Source organism: Myotis yumanensis, unplaced genomic scaffold, assembly GCF_028538775.1.
Source record: "Myotis yumanensis isolate MYYU_CA2020_CCGP unplaced genomic scaffold, mMyoYum1.0.hap1 SCAF_10, whole genome shotgun sequence".
NCBI lineage: Eukaryota > Metazoa > Chordata > Mammalia > Chiroptera > Vespertilionidae > Myotis > Myotis yumanensis.
This window is the reverse complement of record NW_027223761.1, coordinates 81,549,041-81,571,560: the sequence shown is the minus strand read 5'-3', so window position 1 is coordinate 81,571,560 and position 22,520 is coordinate 81,549,041. Positions and strand designations below refer to the sequence as shown.

The 22,520-nt window shown below is 40.3% G+C and overlaps 1 protein-coding gene across 3 annotated transcripts in view; it reads right to left on the bottom strand.

Moving 5' to 3' along the window:
- RNF214 (ring finger protein 214) overlaps positions 1-22,520 on the bottom strand; it is a 52,543-nt gene that overhangs the window by 19,962 nt on the left and 10,061 nt on the right. For all 3 annotated transcript variants that reach the window (XM_070426123.1, XM_070426122.1, XM_070426124.1), the window contains 2 exons: positions 21,307-21,447; positions 16,810-16,949 (listed from right to left, as the gene is read on the bottom strand). In XM_070426123.1, the coding sequence (XP_070282224.1) occupies positions 16,810-16,949; positions 21,307-21,447 (281 nt within the window). The remainder of the gene's footprint in view (positions 1-16,809; positions 16,950-21,306; positions 21,448-22,520) is intronic.

The following is a 22,520-nucleotide window of genomic DNA, read 5'->3' as shown; positions in this document are numbered from 1 at the left end:
AATACTCAATGAATTAGAATAGACCTAAATTGAACCATATCAATAATTACATTAAATAAAAAAAATAAATAAAGCCTTTAATGAAAACGCAATTGTCAGGTTTTAAAAAAAGACCCAACTAATCAAAATGTAGATATGGTGAAGGTCAATGATGAAAAAATATACACTATGTAAAGAGACATCCTATATAATAAAAGGCTAACATATAAACCAACGGAATGGTGAAACGACCGGTTGCCATGATGTGCACTGACCATCAGGGGGCAGAGGCTCAATGTAGGAGCTGCCACCTGGTGGTCAGTGTGCTCCCACAGGGGAAGCAACCGCTCAGCTAGAAGCTGGGCTTGTGGCTGGCGAGCGCAGCAGCGGTGGCGGGAGCCTCTCCCACCTCCACGGCAGCGCTAAGGATGTCCAACTGATGGCTTAGGCCTGCTCTCCGAGGGGTCTCAGACTGCAAGAGGGCATAGACTGGATTCCCCCCACCCGAGTGCACAAATTTCGTGCACCGGACCTCTAGTAAAACACATAAAAATGTAGATAGGTTAAAGATGAATGATGGAAAAATACATACCATACAAAGAATAAACATCGGGAAAAAAAATGGAAGATTAAAAATGGCGGCAGAGTAAATGGATGCTACATGGATATGCTCCCAGGACCAAACTAGAATTACTACTAACATACAGAAAATCTTCCTGAATAATCAACAGAAGACTCGCTGGAGAGAACCCTGATAACTGAGGACCGAAAGTGGAGACTGCATTGAGACTGGTAGGAGGGGCAGAGGCGTGAAAGGACTGGTGGGCTCCCAAAATAGCGAGATATAATGAAAACGCAATTGTCAGGTTTTAAAAAAAGACCCAACTAATCAAAATGCGTTTTCATCAATAGCTTCCAGAGAGATATCTCAGCTGTGGCGGATTGCCACTGAGAACTCTGGAGGCTAAACCCCAAGCTGAGGCCCCCAGCAGAGAGCACCAGAAATGAGAAAGGTGTCCATATAACATCTGGCTGTGAAAAGCAGCAGGGTTGCTATATGCCAGGGAGAGATGACTGGAAATGCAGGCAACCCCTTTGAGGGCCAACACACAAAATTTTGTATGCAACCACTCACCTTGGGTTCCAGCAGAAGGTGGGCAGAGTGGACTGGAGCTGTGTGAGCAGAAGCCAGGGTTGAGGTTCTGGGGTTAGAGCTCAGAAGGCAGACCCGTTTCTTGTGCTGAGTCATTCACTCATGTGTGGAGATCATCTTTCTCAGGCAGACCTTTGCTATCCAGGCGGTTTTTGACCCACTCTATTGGAAAATCCCTTCCCCCATCTTGTTGAGTCTTTGAGGCCCATTAAGAGACTGAGAATAACAATTAGCCTCCAGGCAGAAGCACTTGCCCCACCTGTGGACCATTGCCTGAGGCTACTCAAGACTAAAACCAGTCTGTAGGCAGAGGCAGGTTTCTGGAGGCTTTGAGTTTTTGCCTGATCTAATTAGTTAGAAAAAGTGTTTGACACTGCCCTGCACTAGATATTGAGAGGTGTAGCAGATTTACCTAATACATAGTCACAAACCCAAACAGGCAGCCAAAATGGGGAAAGAGAAAAAAACAACCCCAAAAGGAAAGAACAAGAGAATTTTCTAGAAGAAGAGATAAATGAAATGGAGATAAGAAATTAAAGGACCGAGTTCAGAATAATGATGGCAAAGATGTTCAACAGCATGAGAAAAGATATAGTAACTATGAAGAATGACACAGCACTAATAAAGAACACATTGGAAGGAATACACAGCAGATTAAGGGATGCTAAGGATCTAATCAGTGAATTAGAAGACAGGGTTGAAGAAATCACTCAATCAGAGAATAACAACAACAACAAAATTCAAAAAACAGGATGACAGCTTAAGGAAGCTGTGGGACAACAAGAAACATAACAATATTCAAATAGCAGATGTGCCAGAAGAGGCAAAAAAGGGATAAAGAACATGTTTGAAGAAATAATGGCAGAAAACTTCCCTAACCTGGTAAAGGAAAAAGTCACATAAGTTCAGGAGGCACAGAGAATCCCAAGCAAGAGAAATCCAAACAGGCCCACACCCAGACACATCACAATTAAAATGCTAAAAATTAAAGACAAAGAGAGAATCTTAAAGGCAGCAAGAGAAAAGCAAACTGTTTCCTACAAAGGAGCTCCCATAGGCTGACAACTGATTACTCATCAGAAACTATAGGCCAGAAGGGAATGGTATGAAGTACTCAAGGTAATGGAGAGTAAGGATCTGAAACCAAGGTTACTATATCCAGCAAGGCTATCATTCAAAATAGATGGTCAAATAAAGAGTTTCCTGGACAAAAAAAAAAGGCTAATGGAGTACATCACCACCAAGCCAGCATCACAAGAAATGCTAAAGGGATTGCTATAATGACAAGAGTAAATAGAGAAAGATAGAGAAAGAGACCTAGGCATACAGAATTAGACATATAAATGCAAAAAAATAAAGAAGCTAGACCACCCTCTTCCACCATACACAAGAATAAACTAAAAATGGATTCAACACTGAAATGTTAGACTCAAAACCATAAATATCCTAGAAGAAAACAGGCAATAAAATCTCAGACATTTCTCTCAGCAATATTTTTCTGATATATCTCCTCGGGCAAGGGAAACAAAAGAAAAATAAACAAATGAGACTACATCAAACTAAAAAGTTTTTGCACAGCAAAGAAAATCATCAACAAAACGAAAAGACAACATTCTAACAGGGAGAACATATTCACCAATGATACACCGAATAAGAGGTTAATATCCAAAATTAATAAAGAACTTATAAAACTCAATGCCAAAAAAGAAACCACCCAATTAAAAAATGGGAAGAGACACTTCTCCAAAGAGAACATACAGATGACTAATAGATAAATACTTAATGTCACTAATTATCAGAGAAATGCAAATTAAAACTTCAATGAGAGCCCTGACCAGTATGGTTTAATGGTTAGAGTGTTGGCCCATGCACAGAAGGGTTGCAGGTTTGATTGCCAGTCAAGGGCAGGTACCTGGGTTGCAGGTCTGATCCCCAGCCCTGATCAGGGCACATGTGGCAGGCTAGCAATCAATGTATCTCTCACATCAGTGTTTTTCTTTCTCCCCCTCCTACTCTCCCTCCCTCCCTTCCACTCTCTAAAAATCAATGGGAAAATAAATAGCCCGGCTGGCATGGTTGAGATCACAGTTCGATTCCTGATCAGGGCACATTCCCAGGGTAATGGTCTCCATCTCCAGTGGGGAGTGTGCAGGAGGCAGCCAATCAATGATTCTCTCTCATCATTGATGTTTCTCTCTCTCTCTCACTCCTTCTCCCTTCCTCTCTGAAATCAATACAAATATATATTTTTAAAATAAATAAAAATAAAAATGGAAAAAACATCCTCAGAAGAGGAACAACAACAAACACAATGAGATATCACATCACACTTTTCAGAATGCCTATCATATAATTAACTAAAGGCCCAATGCACGAAATTTGTGCAAGGGGCTTGGCCCCTGCCACGGCAGCTTTATCCAGAAGGATGTCCGGTCTAATTAGCATATTACATTTTTATTATTATAGATCAGCAACAAAAACATGGAAATAACCAAAGTGGCTTGCAATAGAGGACTGGATAAAGAAGATGTGGTACGTATACACAATGGAATACTACTCAGCCATAAGAAAGAATGAAATAGCACCACTTGCAACAACATGGACGGGTCTTGAGAAAATTATGCTAAGTGAAACAAGTCAGTCAGAAAAAACTAAGAACCATATGATTTCATCTTGGTGGGATATAAAACTAAAACTCCTGAACACAAACAGCAGTGTGATAGTTGCCAGAGGGAAGGGGGTGGGGAGAGAGAAGGGGGTCCCAATATATGGTTAGAGGAAACAACTTGACTTTGGGTGGTGGGCACATGGTGCAATATACAAATCTTGTAACACAGAAACCCACACCTGAAACCTATATTCATGTTGACCAATGTCACCCCAATAAATTTAATAACAATAAAAAAGAAAAAAAATTAACAAGTGCTGGAGAGGATGTGAAAAAAGAAAACCCTCGCGCACTGTTGGTAGGGTTGCAGACTGGTACGTGGAAAGCATTACAGAGTTCTCAAAAAATTAAAAATGGAACAGCCGTAGGACACAGTGATTCCACTTTTGGGAATATATCTGAAGAAACCTGAAACACTAATTCGAAAGAATATATGCAACCCCCTATGTTCATTGCAGTGTTATTTGCAATAGCCAATATTGACATCCCAGGTGTCCATCAATGGATGAGTGGATAAAAAGTCTGTGGTACAGGCCTGGCCGGTGTTGGTTGGAGCATCATCCCATACACCAAAAGGTGGTGTGCCTTGATTCCCGGGCAGGCCACATACCCAAGCCCAGGTGGCAGGTTTGATCCCCAGTTCAGGAACATGAGAGAGGCAACCCATCGATGTTTCTCTCTCTCATTCTCCCCCCTCCCTCTCTCTAAGATCAATTAAAAAAACAAAACACAAAAAAACTGCCTGGCCTGCGTGGCTCAGTAGTTGAGCATTGACCTAGGAACCAGGAGGTCATGGTTCAATTCCCAGTCAGGGCAAATGCCTGGGTTACAGGCTCAATCCCCAGTGTGGGGCATGCAGGAGGCAGGTGATCAATGATTCTATCTCATCACTGATGTTTCTCTCTCTCCCCCTTCCTCTCTGAAAACAATAAAAATCCTATATAATGAAGAGCTCATATGCAAATGGTTGGCATGCCCTCACGCCCTAACAGCTTAGACACTCAACACTGGGGAGAAAGGAATGGGGACCAGCCAGGCACAAATGAGCTCGCGAGAGAGGAATGGGGACCAGCCAGACTAGCCCGGGAGAGGGACAAGCCGCCTGCCCCGCGGTCCCGGGCACCAATGGCTACGCCTGTAGCCCGGGAGAGGGACAAGCCACCCACCCCACATTCCCGGGCACCAGCGGCTGTGCCTGCAGCCCAGGAGAGGGACAAGCGGCCTGCCCCGCAATCCCAGGCGCCTGCATCTACGGCCGGGTGAAGCTGCCTGCCCACGGCCCCCTACGGCTGTGGCAAGCCAGAGGAGGGAATCCTGGGTCGGGGATACAGGGCAAGGCAGAGGCAGTTAGGGGCAATCAAGCCAGCAGGGGAGCATTAGGAACGATCAGGCCAGTAGGGGAGCAGTAAGGAGCGATCAGGCAGGCAGGCAAGCAGAGGTGGTTAGGGGCGATCAGGCAGACAGGCAGGCGAACAGTTAGGAGCCAGAGGTCCCGGATTGCAAGAGGCAGTCTGACATCCTCCGAGGGGTCCCAGATTGGAGAGGGTGCAGGCTTGGCTGAGGGACCCTCCCCTTACCCCCTCCACCCCCGTGCACAAATTTTGTGCACCAGGCCTCTAGTATCTATATATATAAAAGCCTAAGTGACCAGAATGACTGGTTGCTATGATGTGCACTGACCACCAGGGGGCAGATGCTCAATGCAGGAGCTGCCCTCGCCCCGCAGGCCCTGGCCTGATCGGGGCCTGCTGGCCAACTTCCCAGTCCTTTCCCCTAGCTGTCAGGCCCCGATCACCAATTAGGGCTGGGCCCCAGGCTGGGATGAGGAACTGGAGGTGGATGGTGGTGGATGTGGGTGGCAAGGGAAGGAGGGAGGGGAGGCGGGGAGGTGGGGAACCTGATCGGCCAGGCCTAGGGATCCCACCTGTGCATGAATTTTGTGCACCGGGCCTCGAATATATATATATATATTTTAAAAACTGTGGTACATTTACACAATGGAATATTATTTGGTCATAAAAAAAAAAAAGGGAAAATGAAATCTTACCCTTTTGGAGAGCATGAATAGACCTGGAGAGCATTATGCTAAGTGAAATAAGCAAAAAAAAAGACAAGTAGCATATGATTTCACTTACATGCAGAATCTAGTGAACAAAATAAACTAATAAATAAAATAGAAACAGAGTTACAGATAGAGAACAGACTGACAGCTCTCAGAGGGGAAGGTTACAGAGCTAGGTGAAAAAGGTGAAGGAGGCCGAAACCGGTTTGGCTCAGTGGATAGAGCGTCGGCCTGCGGACTGAAAGGTCCCAGGTTCGATTCCGGTCAAGGGCATGTACCTGGGTTGCGGGCACATCCCCAGTAGGAGATGTGCAGGAGGCAGCTGATCGATGTTTCTCTCTCATCAATGTTTCTAACTCTCTATCTCTCTCCTTTCCTCTCTGTAAAAAATCAATAAAATATATATTTAAAAAAAAAAATCAATAAAATATATTTAAAAAAAAAAAAGGTGAAGGAGCCTGAGACGGTTTGGCTCAGTGGATAGAGCGTTGGCCTGCAAACTGAAAGGTCCCAGGTTTGATTCCGGTCAAGGGCACATGCCCGGGTTGTGGGCTCAATCCCCAGTGGGAGACTTGCAGGAGGGCAGCCAATCCATGATTCTCTCTCATCATGGATGTTTCTATCTCTCTCTCCCTCTTCCTTCCTCTCTGAAATCGTAAGAATATATATATAGCCAAAACCGGTTTGGCTCAGTGGATAGAGCGTCGGCCTGCGGACTGAAGGGTCCCAGGTTCGATTCCGGTCAAGGGCATGTGCCTGGGTTGCGGGCACATCCCCAGTAGGAGATGTGCAGGAGGCAGCTGGTTGATGTTTCTCTCTCATCGATGTTTCTAACTCTCTATCTCTTTCTCCCTTCCTCTCTGTAAAAAATCAATAAAATATATTAAAAAAAAAAAAAGAATATATATATATATATATATATATATATTTTAAAAAAGGTGAAGGAATTAACAACAAAAAAATAATAATAAAATAAATAAATAAATAACTCAGACACAGACAACAGTATGGTGATAACCAGAGGAAAAGGGGTGTAGAATAGGGTATAGGGGGGATAAAGTGTGATGGAAGGAGACTTGATTTGGAATGGTAACACACAATACCATTTTTAAATTGTACACCTGAAACCTATGTACTTTTATTAAATAATGTCACCCCAATAGACTCAATAAAAAAGCAAAAAAACAACAAAAACTTTAAAGAATGCATTAGATCCTATCAAACTCTGATATTCACTGATTTTATTAGTGCAAGTTAAACAGATTTAAATATGAAACCTGGGTCCTGGCCGGTTGGGCTCAGTGGATAGAGCGTCAGTCTTCTGACGAAAGGGTTCCAGGTTCCATTCCAGTCAAGGGCACATGCCTTGGTTGCAGGCTCCATGCCTAGCTCAGGTCGGGGGACATGCTGGAGGCAACCAATCCATGTCTCTCACATTGATGTTTCTCTCTCAGTCCCTCCCCCTTCCTTCCACTCTCTCTAAAAATCAATGGAAAAATATCCACAGGTGAGGCTTAACAAAAAAAGAAAGAAAAGAAACCTGGTAAAAATAACTAAAAGATTCATGTCATAGTCTAAGATTTTCTCCTTCAATTACCTCTACTGTAAATACAAACTAACATAACACTGTATGTGTGTATGTTATGTGTGTTCAATACATACAGAAAAGATATTTGGATAATCTGTTTATACAATTTTTCTACAATCATTAAATGAATTCAAGAGTTTGTGTGTTTTTTTTAAAAAAGAAAAATCTGTAGTCATAGGGATATTAACATCACACCCTTCAGCAAGTGATATAAATTTTTAGAAATCAGAAAAATATAGAGTGTGCCCCCATGAACATAGATATAAAAATCCCCCCAAATATTTGCAAAACAAGTCCAGAAATATATATAAAAACAATATATCTTGTTCAAGTTGGGTTTATCCCAAAAATGAAGAATTAGTTTAACATTTGAAAATAAATTAATGCAATTCATCATATTAATAGAATCAAAGAGAAAAATCATTTGATAATTTTAATAGATGCAGAAAAAACATGTTACAAAATTAAGCACCCATTCGTGTTAAGAACTCTCAGAAAATTAAAAATAAAAGAGAACTTCCTCAATTTGATAAAGGGCATCTAAAAAATCCTATAGCTGTCATCAAACTTAATGATAACATATTTAACATTTTCCCCTAAGAGCAGGAGCAAGGCAAGGATGTCTACTTTACCACTTCTATCCAATATTGTACTGGAGGTTCTAGCCAGTACAATAATACTTACAAGAAATAAAAGGCTTTAAGATTATAAAGGAAGAATAAAAGTGTACAGGAGCCATGATTTTGTATGTGAAAAACCTTAGGGGGTACACTAATATGTGAGTTTAGAAAAGTGGCAGGTACAAGGTTTACACGCAAAAATAAACTGTATTCTTATATACTAGCAGGAAACAACTGGAAAAATTTTTTTAATTTGATTCTACTTAGTGTCAAAGAACATAAAATACTCAGAAATAAATTTCTTTAGAATTTTAAGAAAGATGTGTAAGATCTGTACCCTGAAAATTATAAAATGTTGCTAATGTAAATGAAAAACTTAAATAAACACAAAGATATGTATTTATGAATGGGAGGATTCAATATATTATGTCAATATCCCCTAAGTTGATCTACAGATTCAAGACAACTGTGTTCTCACCAATTTTGTTTTGTTTAGTAGAAACTGAAAAGCTGCTTCTAAAAAATATATATATAGAAAAACACATATGGAAATGCAAGAATAAATATGAAAATACAAATATATAATGTCCAAAGCAATATTGGAAAAGAAAAAGTAGAAGACCTTACAGTATTTGACTTCATGACTTACCATAAAACCATCAGAATCACAACAGCATGATTTGGTGTAAAGATAGATTAAAATATCAATGCAACAAAATAGTACTCAAAAAACAGACCCACTATACAAATGACTCATACTGTCATTTGGTTTTTGACAAAGATGTCAAAAAATTCAACGAGGAAATAAAAGTCTTTTCAAGAAATTGCCCCAGCTGGTTTGGCTCAGTGGACAGAGCGTCAGCCTGCAGACTGAAGGGTTCCAGGTTCAGTTCCTGTCAAGGGCACATGCCTGGGTTGTGGGCTCGATCCCCAGTGTGGGGTGTGCAGGAGACAGCCGATCAATGATTCTCTTCCATCATTGATGTTTCTATCTCTCTCTCCCTCTCCCTTCCCCTCTGAAATTAAAAAAAAAAATAAATAAAAAATAATAAATAAATAAATAAATAAATAAAAACAATAAAAGAAATGGTGCTGGGCCCTGGCCAGTGTCGCTCAGTGGTTAGAGTGTCAGTCTCCGGGTTTAATTCCCAGCCAAGGGCAGATACCTGGGTTGCAGGCTCGATCCCTAGCCCCAGTCGGGGCGTGTGCAGGAGGCAACCAATTGATGTGTTTCTCTCACATCGCTGTTTCTCCACCTCCCACACCGCACCCCCATTCCTCCCACTCTCTAAAATTCAATGGGAAAAATATTCTCAAGTGAGTAGGCAAAGGTCTCATGAACTGGACAGAGAACACAGTTAACTATAAAAGAAAACTTGATATATTAGACATCACTGAAATTAAAACTTCTGTTCATCAAAAGATGCAATTAAAAATGAGTAAGTCAGAGAAGAAGAAAATTTTCAGACCATATAACTGACAAAGGACTTATATCTGGACTGTGTAAAGAATTTCTTACTACCCAGTGGTTCTCAACCTTCTGGCGCTTTAAAAATAGTTCCTGAGTCTCAGACTCTGGGCTCCAGATCCGGGCGAGTCTCAGACTCAGACGAGAGAAGCGGGATTGTCCGGCATCAGTTGGAATCTGAGGGCAGCCTTCTCTCCGAGGTTTGCAGTGGTGGCCGGGGTTCTGAGAAGCAGAGCCTCTAGGACCGGGACTGAGAGCAGCCATAACTGCTCCCTCCACCCGCCCTGTTGATCCCGCCCCGCCCAAGCCCTGCGCAGAGCCATTTGCTGGATCGCCTCACGCAAAGGCTAGATTAGCACCTCCCCAGAGGACACAAGTTTTCCACACAGCTGATTCTCACAGCCGGTCAGCCTGGTGGTCAAATCCCTCTAGTATTAACTACAACAATCAGGGCTTAACTACAACAAGACTGTGCACAAAGACTACTAGGGGGTGTACCAAGAAAGCGTAAAAAATGCGGACACAAAGAAACAGGACAAAACTATTAAGGGAGGATATTGAGTTCAGAACCACACTTTTGAGGTCTCTCAAGAGGCTTCTAGAGTCTGTCGATAAACTTGATGAGATGTACAGGAAATCTAATGAGACCCTCGATGGTGTGATAAAGGACCATCTAGAAAGTAAGCATACACTGACTGAAATAAAGAATATTATACAGACTCCCAACAGCAGACCAGAGGATCGCAAGAATCAAGTCAAAGATTTGAAATGCGAAGAAGCGAGAAACACCCAACCAGAAAAGCAAAATGAAAAAAGAACCCAAAAATACGAAGATAGTGTAAGGAGCCTCTGGGACAGCTTCAAACGTACCAACATCAGAATTATAGGGGTACCAGAAGATGAGAGAGAGCAAGATATTGAAAACCTATTTGAAGAAATAATGACAGAAAACTTACCCTACCTGGTGAAAGAAATAGACTTACAGGTCCAGGAAGCGCAGAGAACCCCAAACAAAAGGAATCCAAAGAGGACCACACCAAGACACATCATAATTAAAATGCCAAGAGCAAAAGACAAAGAGAGAATCTTAAAAGCAGCAAGAGAAAGAAAGTCAACTACCTACAAGGGAATACCCATACGACTGTCAGCTGATTTCTCAACAGAAACTTTGCAGGCCAGAAGGGAGTGGCAAGAAATATTCAAAGTGATGAATAGCAAGAACCTACAACCAAGATTACTTTATCCAGCAAAACTATCATTCAGAATTGAAGGTCAGATAAAGAGCTTCACAGATAAGGAAAAGCTAAAGGAGTTCATCACCACTAAACCAGTATTATACGAAATGCTGAAAGGTATCCTTTAAGAAGAGGAAGACGAAGAAAAAGGTAAAGATACAAATAGTGAACAACAAACATGCATCTTTCAACAAGTGAATCTAAGAATCAAGTGAATAAATAATCTGATGTACAGAATGAACTGGTGATTATAACGAATCAGGGACATAGAAAGGGAATGGACAGACTATTCTTGGGGGGGGGAAGGGGAATGGGAGATGCGGGAAGAGACTGGACAAAAATCATGCACCTATGGATGAGGACAGTGGGTGGGGAGTGAGGGCGGAGGGTGGGGCGGGAATTGGGAGGAGGAGAGTTATGGGGGGGGAAAAAGAGGAACAAATGTAATCTGAACAATAAAGATTTCAAAAATAATAATAATAATAATAAAAAATAATAAAAATAGTTCCTCATGTTGTGACCCAACCATAAAATTATTTTCGTTGCTACTTCGTAACTGTAATGTTGCTACTCTTATGAATCGTAATGTAAATATCTGATATGCAGGATGGTCTTAAGCGACCCCTGTGAAAGGGTCATTCGACCGCCAAAGGAGTCGTGACCCACAGGTTGAGAACCACTGTAAAAAGCCAAAAAAAAAAAAAACCCCAAAAATATTTTGACTGGGCACTTCCCAAAAACAGACACATGAATGGCCACCAAGCACATGGAGAAAGTGACTGATATCATTAGTCATTAGGGGAAAGCAAATTAAAACTACACTGAACTATCACTCCATAACCACTTCAAGGGCAAGGGTATGACACAACCAGTACTCTCAGACAATGCAGGCCATGCAGGAAGGCAACCGAGAGGCAAAGTTTAGCAGTCTGCTTCAGTAATCTAGAACTGACGAGAACCTCAACTGACCATGGCAGAGTGAATGGAGAGACAGTAACACCGAGTGTCTACAGAACTTGTAAAAGTAGATGTGGGGGAACGGGGCTGATAGCAATTTAGGATGACTCCCAGGTATTCTGCTTAGGCACTGGAGGAGACAGTAGTGCCACTTACAGAGAAATGGTAGAAGCAAAAGTGAATTAAATTCACATACAGGTCGCCCTAGCCAGTTTGGCTCAGTGGATTAAGCATCAGCCTGCTGACCAAAGGCTCCCAGGTTTGATTCCAGTCAAGAGCACATGCCTCAGTTGCAGGCTCCTCCCCGGCAAAGGCCCTGGTTGGGACAGGCAACCAAGCGATGTGTTTCTCTCACATTGATATTTCTCTGTCTTTCCCTCTCTCTTCTACTCTCTTAAAAAAAAGAAAATCAATGGGAAAATATCCTCAGGTGAGGATTTAAAAAAAAAATTCACATACAGGTAGAAAGTTTAGACCAGTGATGGCGAACCTTTTGAGCTCGGCGTGTCAGCATTTTGAAAAACCCTAACTTAACTCTGGGGCCGTGTCACATATAGAAATTTTTAGATAAAAGACTAGTGTACCCCTAGCCAGTGTGCTCAGTGGGGGGTTCGATTTTGGTCAAGGGCACCTGGGACCTGGGCTGCATGTTTGATCCCTGGCCCTGGTTGGGGCACATACAGGAAGCAACCAGTCAATATGTCTCTCTCACATCCATGTTTCTTTCTTTCTTTCTCTCTTTTTTCTCTCTCTACCTCTCCTCCCTTTCCATCTCCCTCTCCCTCCCACCCCCTCTAAAAATCAATGGGAAAAAAATATCCTCGGTGAGGATTAACAAAAAAAGACTAGTGTAAAATAGACAGAGGTCACCGAACAAGAAAAAGGCCCTGATGTGCTCAAAGTGTATATTTACTGGTTATGACACAGAAAGCTAGGAAGATTGAAGGATGGGATCAAAATATGGGAACAGCTTGACTCACTGCTATAGCACAGAAGAAACACTCACTAGGTTTACTGATTGCTAGACAAGCTATTAGGACTTCTAAGCATCCCAATAAAATAAACTAGCACTTGGTGAGAAATGTGCAAAATGAATCCTCATGCACCCTGTCAATTTCAATTTAGCATAGACTCTTACATCACATCCAAAGTAATGCTTCCAACAATAATCAATCGCTCTGTCACAGGAGTTCATCAGGTAAGCTCAGAACATTAGAAGAAAAGAAGAATCATGCTTGATATTGCAGTTTTTCTGCTGCTTGCTCTAAGCTAGTACTTCTATGAATCAACTGATGATGTCCTTTAAACTGCAAGGTTATTCTGGAAGAGCCCCACTTGCTGCCATTCTCCATGCGTCACTATCAAGGGCAGAAAGTGCCGTCCCAGAAGAGCACTAGCACGGAAGCCTCACTCTCTAATGCCAGCAATAATCTTGAAAGATGCAAGCTGGGAACTAGAAAGAGCCCTCACAAAAGAGAGACAACATCCATGACATAGGAGCCAGCTGTCTGGGAAAAATCATCAAATACATGACTAACCTGAATATTTGATTTGATTTGATTTTTTTTTTTTGTCAATTCGGACTGTCATCTTTAAAAATTTAAGTACCTTAAAGTGTATAGAGACTACCTCCAAATAGTTCAAAGAACGTAGCAGAATTTTATTAAGTAAATTCAGCTTATATAATATCAATGTGAAATTCTCTTAATTTCTTATCCAACGATTCAACAAATACTTGTCAAATAATTATCAGGTATATAGCTCTCAACTCTGCTGTAAAAGAACACAATGCACAGAGAGCCAGACAGGTGTTCCAAGGAGAAAGAAATTAGTTCAGGAAGAATGTGAGGAAGACTTCACAAAGGAGGGGAAATTTAAGCTGAAACTTGTACAATGGATGACATCTTAAAAAAGAATCCCTTTTCGCAAAAGAACCCCAATTTTCCAACCCAGAAAGATGGGAGTTACTCTAACTTTTTCCTGTCTACCTACCGGTGCTACCCCCAACATCTTACAAACGTGTTTACTTCTTGCCTCCCCACTGATAACATCTGAGTTTGGGCCACCATTATTCTAACCTCGGTCCTGACAGATCAGTCTTCCAAAGGGTCCTCTACACTACCCCAATCTACTTTCCAACTGTCAAAGTCATAGACCTAAAATGCAAATCTCACCCTTTGTTGCCCTTCGAACCTTAAAATCTTTCAAAATCTCTATCAGGGCAATAACCCAAACCCTCTACCGAGTGAGTCTTTTATGATCTGGCTTCTAACTACTTTGGTAGCTCATTCCTCTCCACCTCACATCTGTCGCTACCTCCCTGGGGGCCTCCTGCCTGCAATGTCTTTCTCTTATTCTTTGCCTGGCCAATTCTCACCACTGCAAATGTTTCTTTGAAAGTTTCAAACCAACAGAAAAACTAATAGAGTAGTACAATGAACAAATATGCCCTTTTTCTAGATTTAGCAGTTGTTACACTTTTTTGCCACATTTATTTTACCTCTCTCTCTGAATCACCTGAAAGTTGGGACATCATGAAACTTAAACCCTAAAACTTTATTTTATTTTATTTTGAAATTAGATGATCTTTACTATTAAGTTAATTGACAAGTGTCAGAAAAATTCACTATTACCATTAAAAGGCAGAAAGCTTATACATACAATTTAGGAATTGCTGCTACTCACATAACTGTTTAGATTTTATTTGGAGGTTAACAAAGAGGAGGCTTAAACCCTAAAACTTTAACAAGTACAGCTTACTACATAATCACAAAAACCATAATCACATTCAAAATATTTAGCATTGATAGTATTACCTAATATGTAGTCTATATTCAAATTTTCCCAATTATTCCAAAATGTCCTTTATAGTTTCTTTAACGCGGGATCAAACCAAGGATGATACATTGCACTTGCTGGTCTTGTTTTCCCTTATCTTTTAGGACTCAATTTTGGAATAATTTCCCCTGGAAAGTCCTGACTCTCCCTACCCAGTCTGGTTACATGCTTCTTCTAATGCAGTGGTTCTCAACCTTCTGGCCCTTTAAATACAATTCCTCATGTTGTGACCCAACCATAAAATTATTTTTGTTGCTACTTCATAACTGTAATGTTGCTACTGTTATGAATTGTAATATAAATATCTGATATGCAGGATGGTCTTAGGTGACTCCTGTGAAATTGTCGTTCGACCACCAAAGGAGTCGCAACCCACAGGTTGAGAACCGCTGTAATGGTACCAGTATCCTGGTATCATTATACTCTTTTGTAATTATCCATTTATTTACCTATTTCCCCTATTAACCAATAAGCTCCTTGAGGGCTTTTGATTTCCCAGACCCATACTGTTTGACTTATAGTAGATATTCAATAAAGATTGGCCGAATGCATGAAAGAGCTACAAATAGCGAATATGTCTGTTATAGACTTAATTGTGCCCCCCACAAGTTCGTATGTTGAAGCCTAATCCCCAATGTGACTGCATGTGGAGACAGGGTGTTTAAGGAGGTAATTAAAATCAAATGATGTCATTAAGATGGGGTTGTAATCCAATAGGACTGGTGTCTTTATAGGAAGAAGCAAGACACCAGGAGTGTGCGTGCAGAGGAAAGGCCATGTGAGGACACAACAAGAAGGAAGTTGTGTCTGCAAACCAAGAAGAGAGGTCTCACCAGAATCCAACCCTGCCAGCATCTTGATCTTGGACTTCAAGCCTCGGGAACTATGAGAAAATAAGTTTCTGTTGTTTAAGCCATCCAGTCTACGTACTCTGCTATGGGAGCCTGAGCATACTTATTAATACAATGACCAAAATCTTTGTGCCCACAGTTCCTATGTTTAATAGAATGTTAAACTAAACATATACATCACTGCTAGAACAAAGATACAAACAGAAGACTTCTTCCCCTACTTCTGAAAAAATGAACCCCAAATTCAACAGAATGACAGAAAGCATGACATGCATAAAAAAACCCAATTGCATCCTTAAGACTACCAAATTGTTATCAATCACCATTTGCAGCTACCCAATCAAATGGTAAAGAAGAGAGATATGTAGAGTGTATGGAGCACACACCAAAAGGAAATCTTTCATGGAGCTTAGTATAAAATTACAGACTCACCTTCCCAACTTCTGCTGTTTAAGATATCTGCTACTAAGTTGCTTAAGGTGCCTACACAGAGACTATGAAGACGATGGCACAGGCCATGTTGTTGGGCAGTGGTGTTAGCTGTTTGGATTGACAACAAAGCCTAGTACAGTGTTCTGCTTCTTATACATTCTTCATAATTGCTGGCATATGGATCATCATGGACCAATCTTCTAATCATTATCACTAGATTCTCAACAGAACAACTAATTGGTCTTTAGGCCATCTTCTAAACATTCTTTCTCATGTTGGCCTTTCACAATTATCATCTTTTATGCTTGGAAAATGATTCAGCAAATGAGCTTGCTACTTTTCACTTAGCTCTTTCACATATTAGCAAACCAAGATTTCTTTGATAAAGAAAAATACATTTTAGTAGAATTTAAATAAAATAACCATGGTATTCACAGTTATTTTGATTTCCAAACAGCTCAGGCTAAGAAATCTGAAAGACTGAAGATGTGATTAAGACCTATGCCCATCTTACTCTTGCTGCAGTGCCCAAAGAGGACACAGATCCACTATACAATTCTTTACAAATAACTTAAGAGTGTTACTTTTAGAAATTTACTTTTGGTACTTAATAGCATAAATATAATCAAAGTATTCTCATAGACTGAACCTTTAAAAAATCAGGTTATAAAGCAAGTAAAATAGGTGGTAGATGCTATCAAAATATTGATCAAACTTGGGACCCAACAATTAGCTGCTATTATTTCAAGGTATTAATGAATCTCAAAGTTCCTTTATTAACTCTAACATAGGGTACTGGAAAAGCTAAAATCATTAGAGGATTTTTATTTGTGTACCTGTTTTTAAAATAAAAATTAGACTGAGAGAAAAGAAACTAGAAATACAAACAGGACTGGCCCCTTATGCACATACACATACACATATACATAGGGTTTTTATTCTTAATAGCATCATTTACCTTCTGCCCTTCTCACAAAGTTTCTCAATTTCAGCTTTCAGATCCTGCTCCTTCTGCAAAAACTCTTTCTTTTCTTTCTCTATCTTCTTCTTTGTTTCTTCTCGCTTTATCGTTACATCCTGGATAGCTTTTAATATCTCCTGAGTCCCACACAATTACAGGCACACACAAATAAAGAAGGAAATAAATTAGTTCTTTTGGTCTGAAAGTTATTTTGAACTATCACAATTTAACATATTGAATTTAGTAAACTCAAATTGAATTTAAGGAAGCTGGCTAATGGGTGGCTCCTAAAGCCAGTTTTCAGATGTAAAGAAGACAGTTACACTAAAGCAGATTTCAATTCAAGAGGAGAAAGAATTTCTAACTGTTCAAAAAATGGAATTTATTGCCTTGAATAGCAATAAGCTCTCCATTACTGGTGTTCAAATAAAGGCTAAATGAACCAGTCAAGAATGCTGAGAAAGGTATTCTTGCACAGGGTGGGAATTTGTTATTTTCAACAAATATGGTCTTGTTTTGCTGTGTTATGGTCCTACTTTATTACGTGCGATGTTACTTTTTTCTTTTCTCACTATTTAACAAATACATATATATGTATTAATATGAAGGTAAGTTATAAAAAAGTGACAAAGTTGAAAGGTAAATATCAACTCTCTAAAAGAAAACTTGATAGATTAGTATGTGGGATAAAATGATGAACATAATTTAATGAACAAAAATAGAGCCAGAGACAAATGGCAGGGGAGGTGGGGGAGTTAGAGAGCAACCAAAGGACTTGTAAGCATGCATATTAGCATAACCAATGGACATAGACACTGGGACGGTGGGGGCTTACCCTGGGTGGGAATGGCTGGGGGGTCGAGGGGGCGGGGAGATGCCAATGGGGGCGGTGGGGGGGGAGGAGACATACGTAAAACTTTAGACAATAAAAAAAAATTTAAGATGGAAAACCACACACACACAAAAAAGTGATCGTGTTAAGTCACTCTCTAATTCACACCAATTCCATCCATAACAATCAAAGCGTTGACTGTTTTGTGCTTTCACATTTTTCTCCATTCTCACACAAACACATGTATAGTTATGTATTTCACTGTTTTTGTGTTTTCTTAACGGAGGTCATTTTATATATGTTATTCTGTATCCTGATTTCTTTTTCACTTGAAATGAAGATAATGTCAATAAACATAGATCTAACTCAAAAATGGCTGCATATGACATAATGTGCATATATGCAATTTGTCTGACCATTCTCTGTCAAGAGCCCATCAGGTTGAATTCAGCCTTTTTGTAACTGTAAGTAATGCTGTAATAAACACTCTAGATGTGTACACTTTCATACAAAAACTTCTATTTCTGTTCAACAGACTCGTAATACTGAGATTGCTAGGTCACAGTATATGTACATTTTAAATTTTAACCAACTATTCCTAATAACATCTCCAAAAACGTCATAACAATTCATACTCCTACCAATGTCTGAAAAAGAACCCATTTTTCCTCACACCTGACAACTTATTTCATTTTTGCCAATCCCTTGGGGGAGAAGGAGGAATGGTAACTAATTATAATGAGCGTTTCCCTAACTCCCATTCTTTTTTTTTTTCCTAATATGTTTTTATTGATTTCAGAGAGGAAGGGAGAGAGAGGGAGGGAGAGAAAGGGAGAGAGAGAAGGAGAGAGACATCAATGACAAGAGAGAATCATCGACCAGCTGCCTCCTGCACGCCCAACGTTGGGGATCCAGCCCGCAACCTGGGCATGTATAGTGACCAGGAATCGAACTGTGACCTCCTGGTCCATAGGCTGACACTCAACCACTGAGCTACGCTGGTAGGGCCCTAACTCCCATTGTTTTTACTGTCTGTCTCGTCCAACTATAATAACTATTCAATGAAGGCAGAGACTATGTTTGGTTCACCACTAAATCTTCACAGCCTAGATCAGGAACTCAAAAAATAGTTGCTGAGTAAATGAATGAGTACCAGTGAGGCTGTGCTTCTTTCATATACTTATTACCTATTTGCTTTTCCTCATCCTAATACCTGGAATGTCTTACCTTCCATGGGAAAAGAAACTCTATAGATGTGATGTGGGGAAGAATCTTGAGATGGGAAGGTAACCCTGGATTATCTGGGTAGGCCCAATCCAATCACAACATGGGTCTTTAAAAATGAAGGACCTGCCCTGGCCAGTGTGCTCAATGGTTAGAGCATCAGCCTGGACAAGCATCCGCCTGCACACCGAAGGGTCGCAGTTTTTTTGGTTTTGTTTTTTTTTTAAAGAACTTTTTAAAAATATATATTTTACTGATTTTTTACAGAGAGGAAGGGAGAGGGATAGAGAGTTAGAAACATCGATCAGCTGCCTCCTGCACACCTCCTACTGGGGATGTGCCGCAACCAAGGTACATGCTTTGACCAGAATCGAACCTGGGACCTTTCAGTCCGCAGGCCGAAGCTCTATCCACTGAGCCAAAGGGATCGCAGTTTTGATTCCCAGTCAAGGGAAGGTACCTCAGTTGCAGGTTTGCTAATAACTTGATTTTCTTTTTTTTAAAATATATTTTATTGATTTTTTACAGAGAGGAAGGAAGAGGGATAGAGAGTTAGAAACATCGATGAGCGAGAAACATCCATCAGCTGCCCCCTACATGCCCCCTACTGGGGATGTGCCCGCAGCCAAGGTACATCCCCTTGACCGGAATCGAACCTGGGACCCTTGAGTCCGCAGGCCGACGCTCTATCCACTGGGCCAAACCGGTCAGGGCTTGATTTTCACCTAATGGCACCCATGTTGGACTTCTGACCTATAAATTAAGCCACCAAACTCATGGTAATTTGTTACAGCAGCAATAGAGAACTAATACAATAACCTTCCCTGGTTTTCTGTAGATTCTGTGACTTTTACCATGAATTTACATGAATCTCAGAATGTGATGGATATTAAACCCTTCATCAGATGTACTACTAATATTTTCTCTTAGCCTAACATTGATCTTTTTTACTTTTTGTGTCATTTGCTGTATCAAAAGTTTTTAATTACATGTAATTAAATTGTTTGTGGCTTCTGGGTTTTCTGCCTGGCTTAAAATGATCTCTTGCAACTTGAGATTTTATATATATACTAATGCAGTGATGGCAAACCTATGACACGCGTGTCAGAGGTGACACGCGAACTCATTTTTTTGGTTTTTCTTTGTTAAGTGGCATTTAAATATATAAATATCAAAAATATAAGTCTTTGTTTTACTATGGTTGCAAATATCTAAAAATTTCTATATGTGACACGGCACCAGAGTTAAGTTAGGGTTTTTCAAAATGCTGACACGCCAAGCTCAAAAGGTTTGCCATCACTGTACTAGTGGCTCGGTGCACAAATTTGTGCACATTCAAAGGAAATTAATTAGAAGAAATATTTTAATATCGCTATATGCCCTTTCTCTATAATAGAAGTGTGAACCAAATTCACGATCCACAATGACAGATGGAAACACATGCATGCGATTAGCACTAGCAAGAGCTTTATATGTATCGCGCATGCGCAAGTCGACTTAGCCTTTTATAATATGGAATAAACTTGCTTAATTAGAGCTGCTTTCTGATGTAGATAAACTTTTTCCAGCCCAGTGAAGCACCTCAACTTCTCTTTCAGGTAATTGTCAGCAACACAGCAGTAAATATCAACACAAAGTAGATTATTATTGTAGATCACGCAGGGAGAACAAAGGGTAAAATATTTAACTGCAGCAGTGTTTGACTATATTCTGCGCAGTGAGGAAACCCGAAGTCATTTTCAAGGTCCACCATTTCTTCTTTTCAGTCAGGTCAAGTTTCTAAGCTTTCTAAATCTCCGTTTTCTGGCTAATGAAAAGAAAATAGGATTCCACCGAGTCTCCTATCTACCTACTCCAGGACTACTGTGAGGATCAAATGAGATGAGGCACAGGGAAAACTCTTCACAGACATTTGGTTACAGTGTGAAATGTTTCCACCTGGCTATAAAGCAAGTTGTGTTCCTGGGCTGAAGAAACTGCAAGGAGGCTAGTTGTTGCTAGGGAGAGGAAGCTGGGCATTGCTACGTGATGTCATTACCTGAACGGACACTTAGCATATTAGCCTTTTATATATATAAATTCTCCTAAATTTTTTTCTAATTTGAAAGATTTTTCCACTTTTTATATGTAGGTTTTTAATCCACCTAGAATTGTATTTTTAAATATGTGATATAAGAGACTAATAAATTATTTCCTAGAAAGACTGTCAATTACACCAACAAACTATATTAAGTAAACAATCCTTTTCTCTCTGAACTAAAACAGAAGTGAGAGTTTTAATAAGATGCCCCCAAAGGATATTTTTATCCTTAAAATTCTATGATAACCATTAAAAAATTAAAAACTACTTTTCTATTTCTATTAACTTGGAAACAAAATTAAAGTTTGATTAGGGACTATAGCTTTACTCATTGACAATTTTAACATAAACAGAAAACCTGGTGGTTCTTCATTTCTTCTTCTCTCCTTTGCTGAAGTTGCTTTAGTTGCACTTGGAGCTGATCCTCCACTTGCCTCTGCTTGTCCAGGACCTCCTGGTAACGTTCCTTCAACAGGGTTCTCTCTGTCATCATTTTATCCTATTGGTGGTAACAGAAGAAAAGTGTAATCCCCAATTTAATTGCAACACTCACCAGACACCTGCTCAAGGCACTGTGTGGAGCTCTAGTGTCCAAAACTGCAGCTACTAGCCACATGTGGCTGTGTTAACCTAAACTAATTAAAATAAAAAAATTTTTAAATCCAGCCCCTTGCCACATTCCAAGTGCTCAATAATTACACGTGACTCGTGGCTACCATATTGGACAGCACAGACATGGAATATTTCCACCATTATAGGGAGTTCTAACGCAGTGACTGGCAACCCATGGCCTGTGGACCAAATCCAGCCATTGCCTGTTTTTGTAAATAAAAGTTTTATAGAAACACACCATAGTCAATGGCTTACGGGCTGATTTCACACTACAACGGCAGAGTGGAATGTTACAACCGAGCACATACATGAAGCCTAAGATATTTGTCATCTGACCCTTTAGAGAAAAAGTTTGCCAATCCCTGCTCTAGGAAATAAGAGGAAGGAGGCACTTTATCATCCTTTAAGACAAGGGTCCTCAAACTACGGCCCGTGGGCCACATGCAAATACAAACACTGTATTTGTTCCCATTTTTTTTTTTTTTACTTCAAAATAAGATATGTGCAGTGTGCATAGGAATTTGTTCATAGTTTTTTTTTTAACTATAGTCCGGCCCTCCAACGGTCTGAGGGACAGTGAACTGGCGCCCTGTTTAAAAAGTTTGAGGACCCCTGCTTTAAGAGAAAGAATGGGCAAAAACAAAGAACATGTCACCTACCAAAATGCATCCAGAAACAGGGTTTCTTACATCATTAATTCTGAAAACTTAGACCCACAAAGAGGTCTAGGGAACTTGGGATTCAGACTGAGCAAATCAGCAAGCTCTCATATAAAGTAGGGAGCAGAAGCAAGGAACACAGTTCAGCTCTGCCTCTCTCAAATCAGTAAATCAAGAAAAGTTGTGGTTACCTTTCAAAGGGGCACTAAAACTTAAAGAGGATCAATTTAAAACTCAGCAGTATAAGGTAGTGGGCAATTACCATAAACGCATGAAAATAGCAAATAAAACTGGAGCCCAG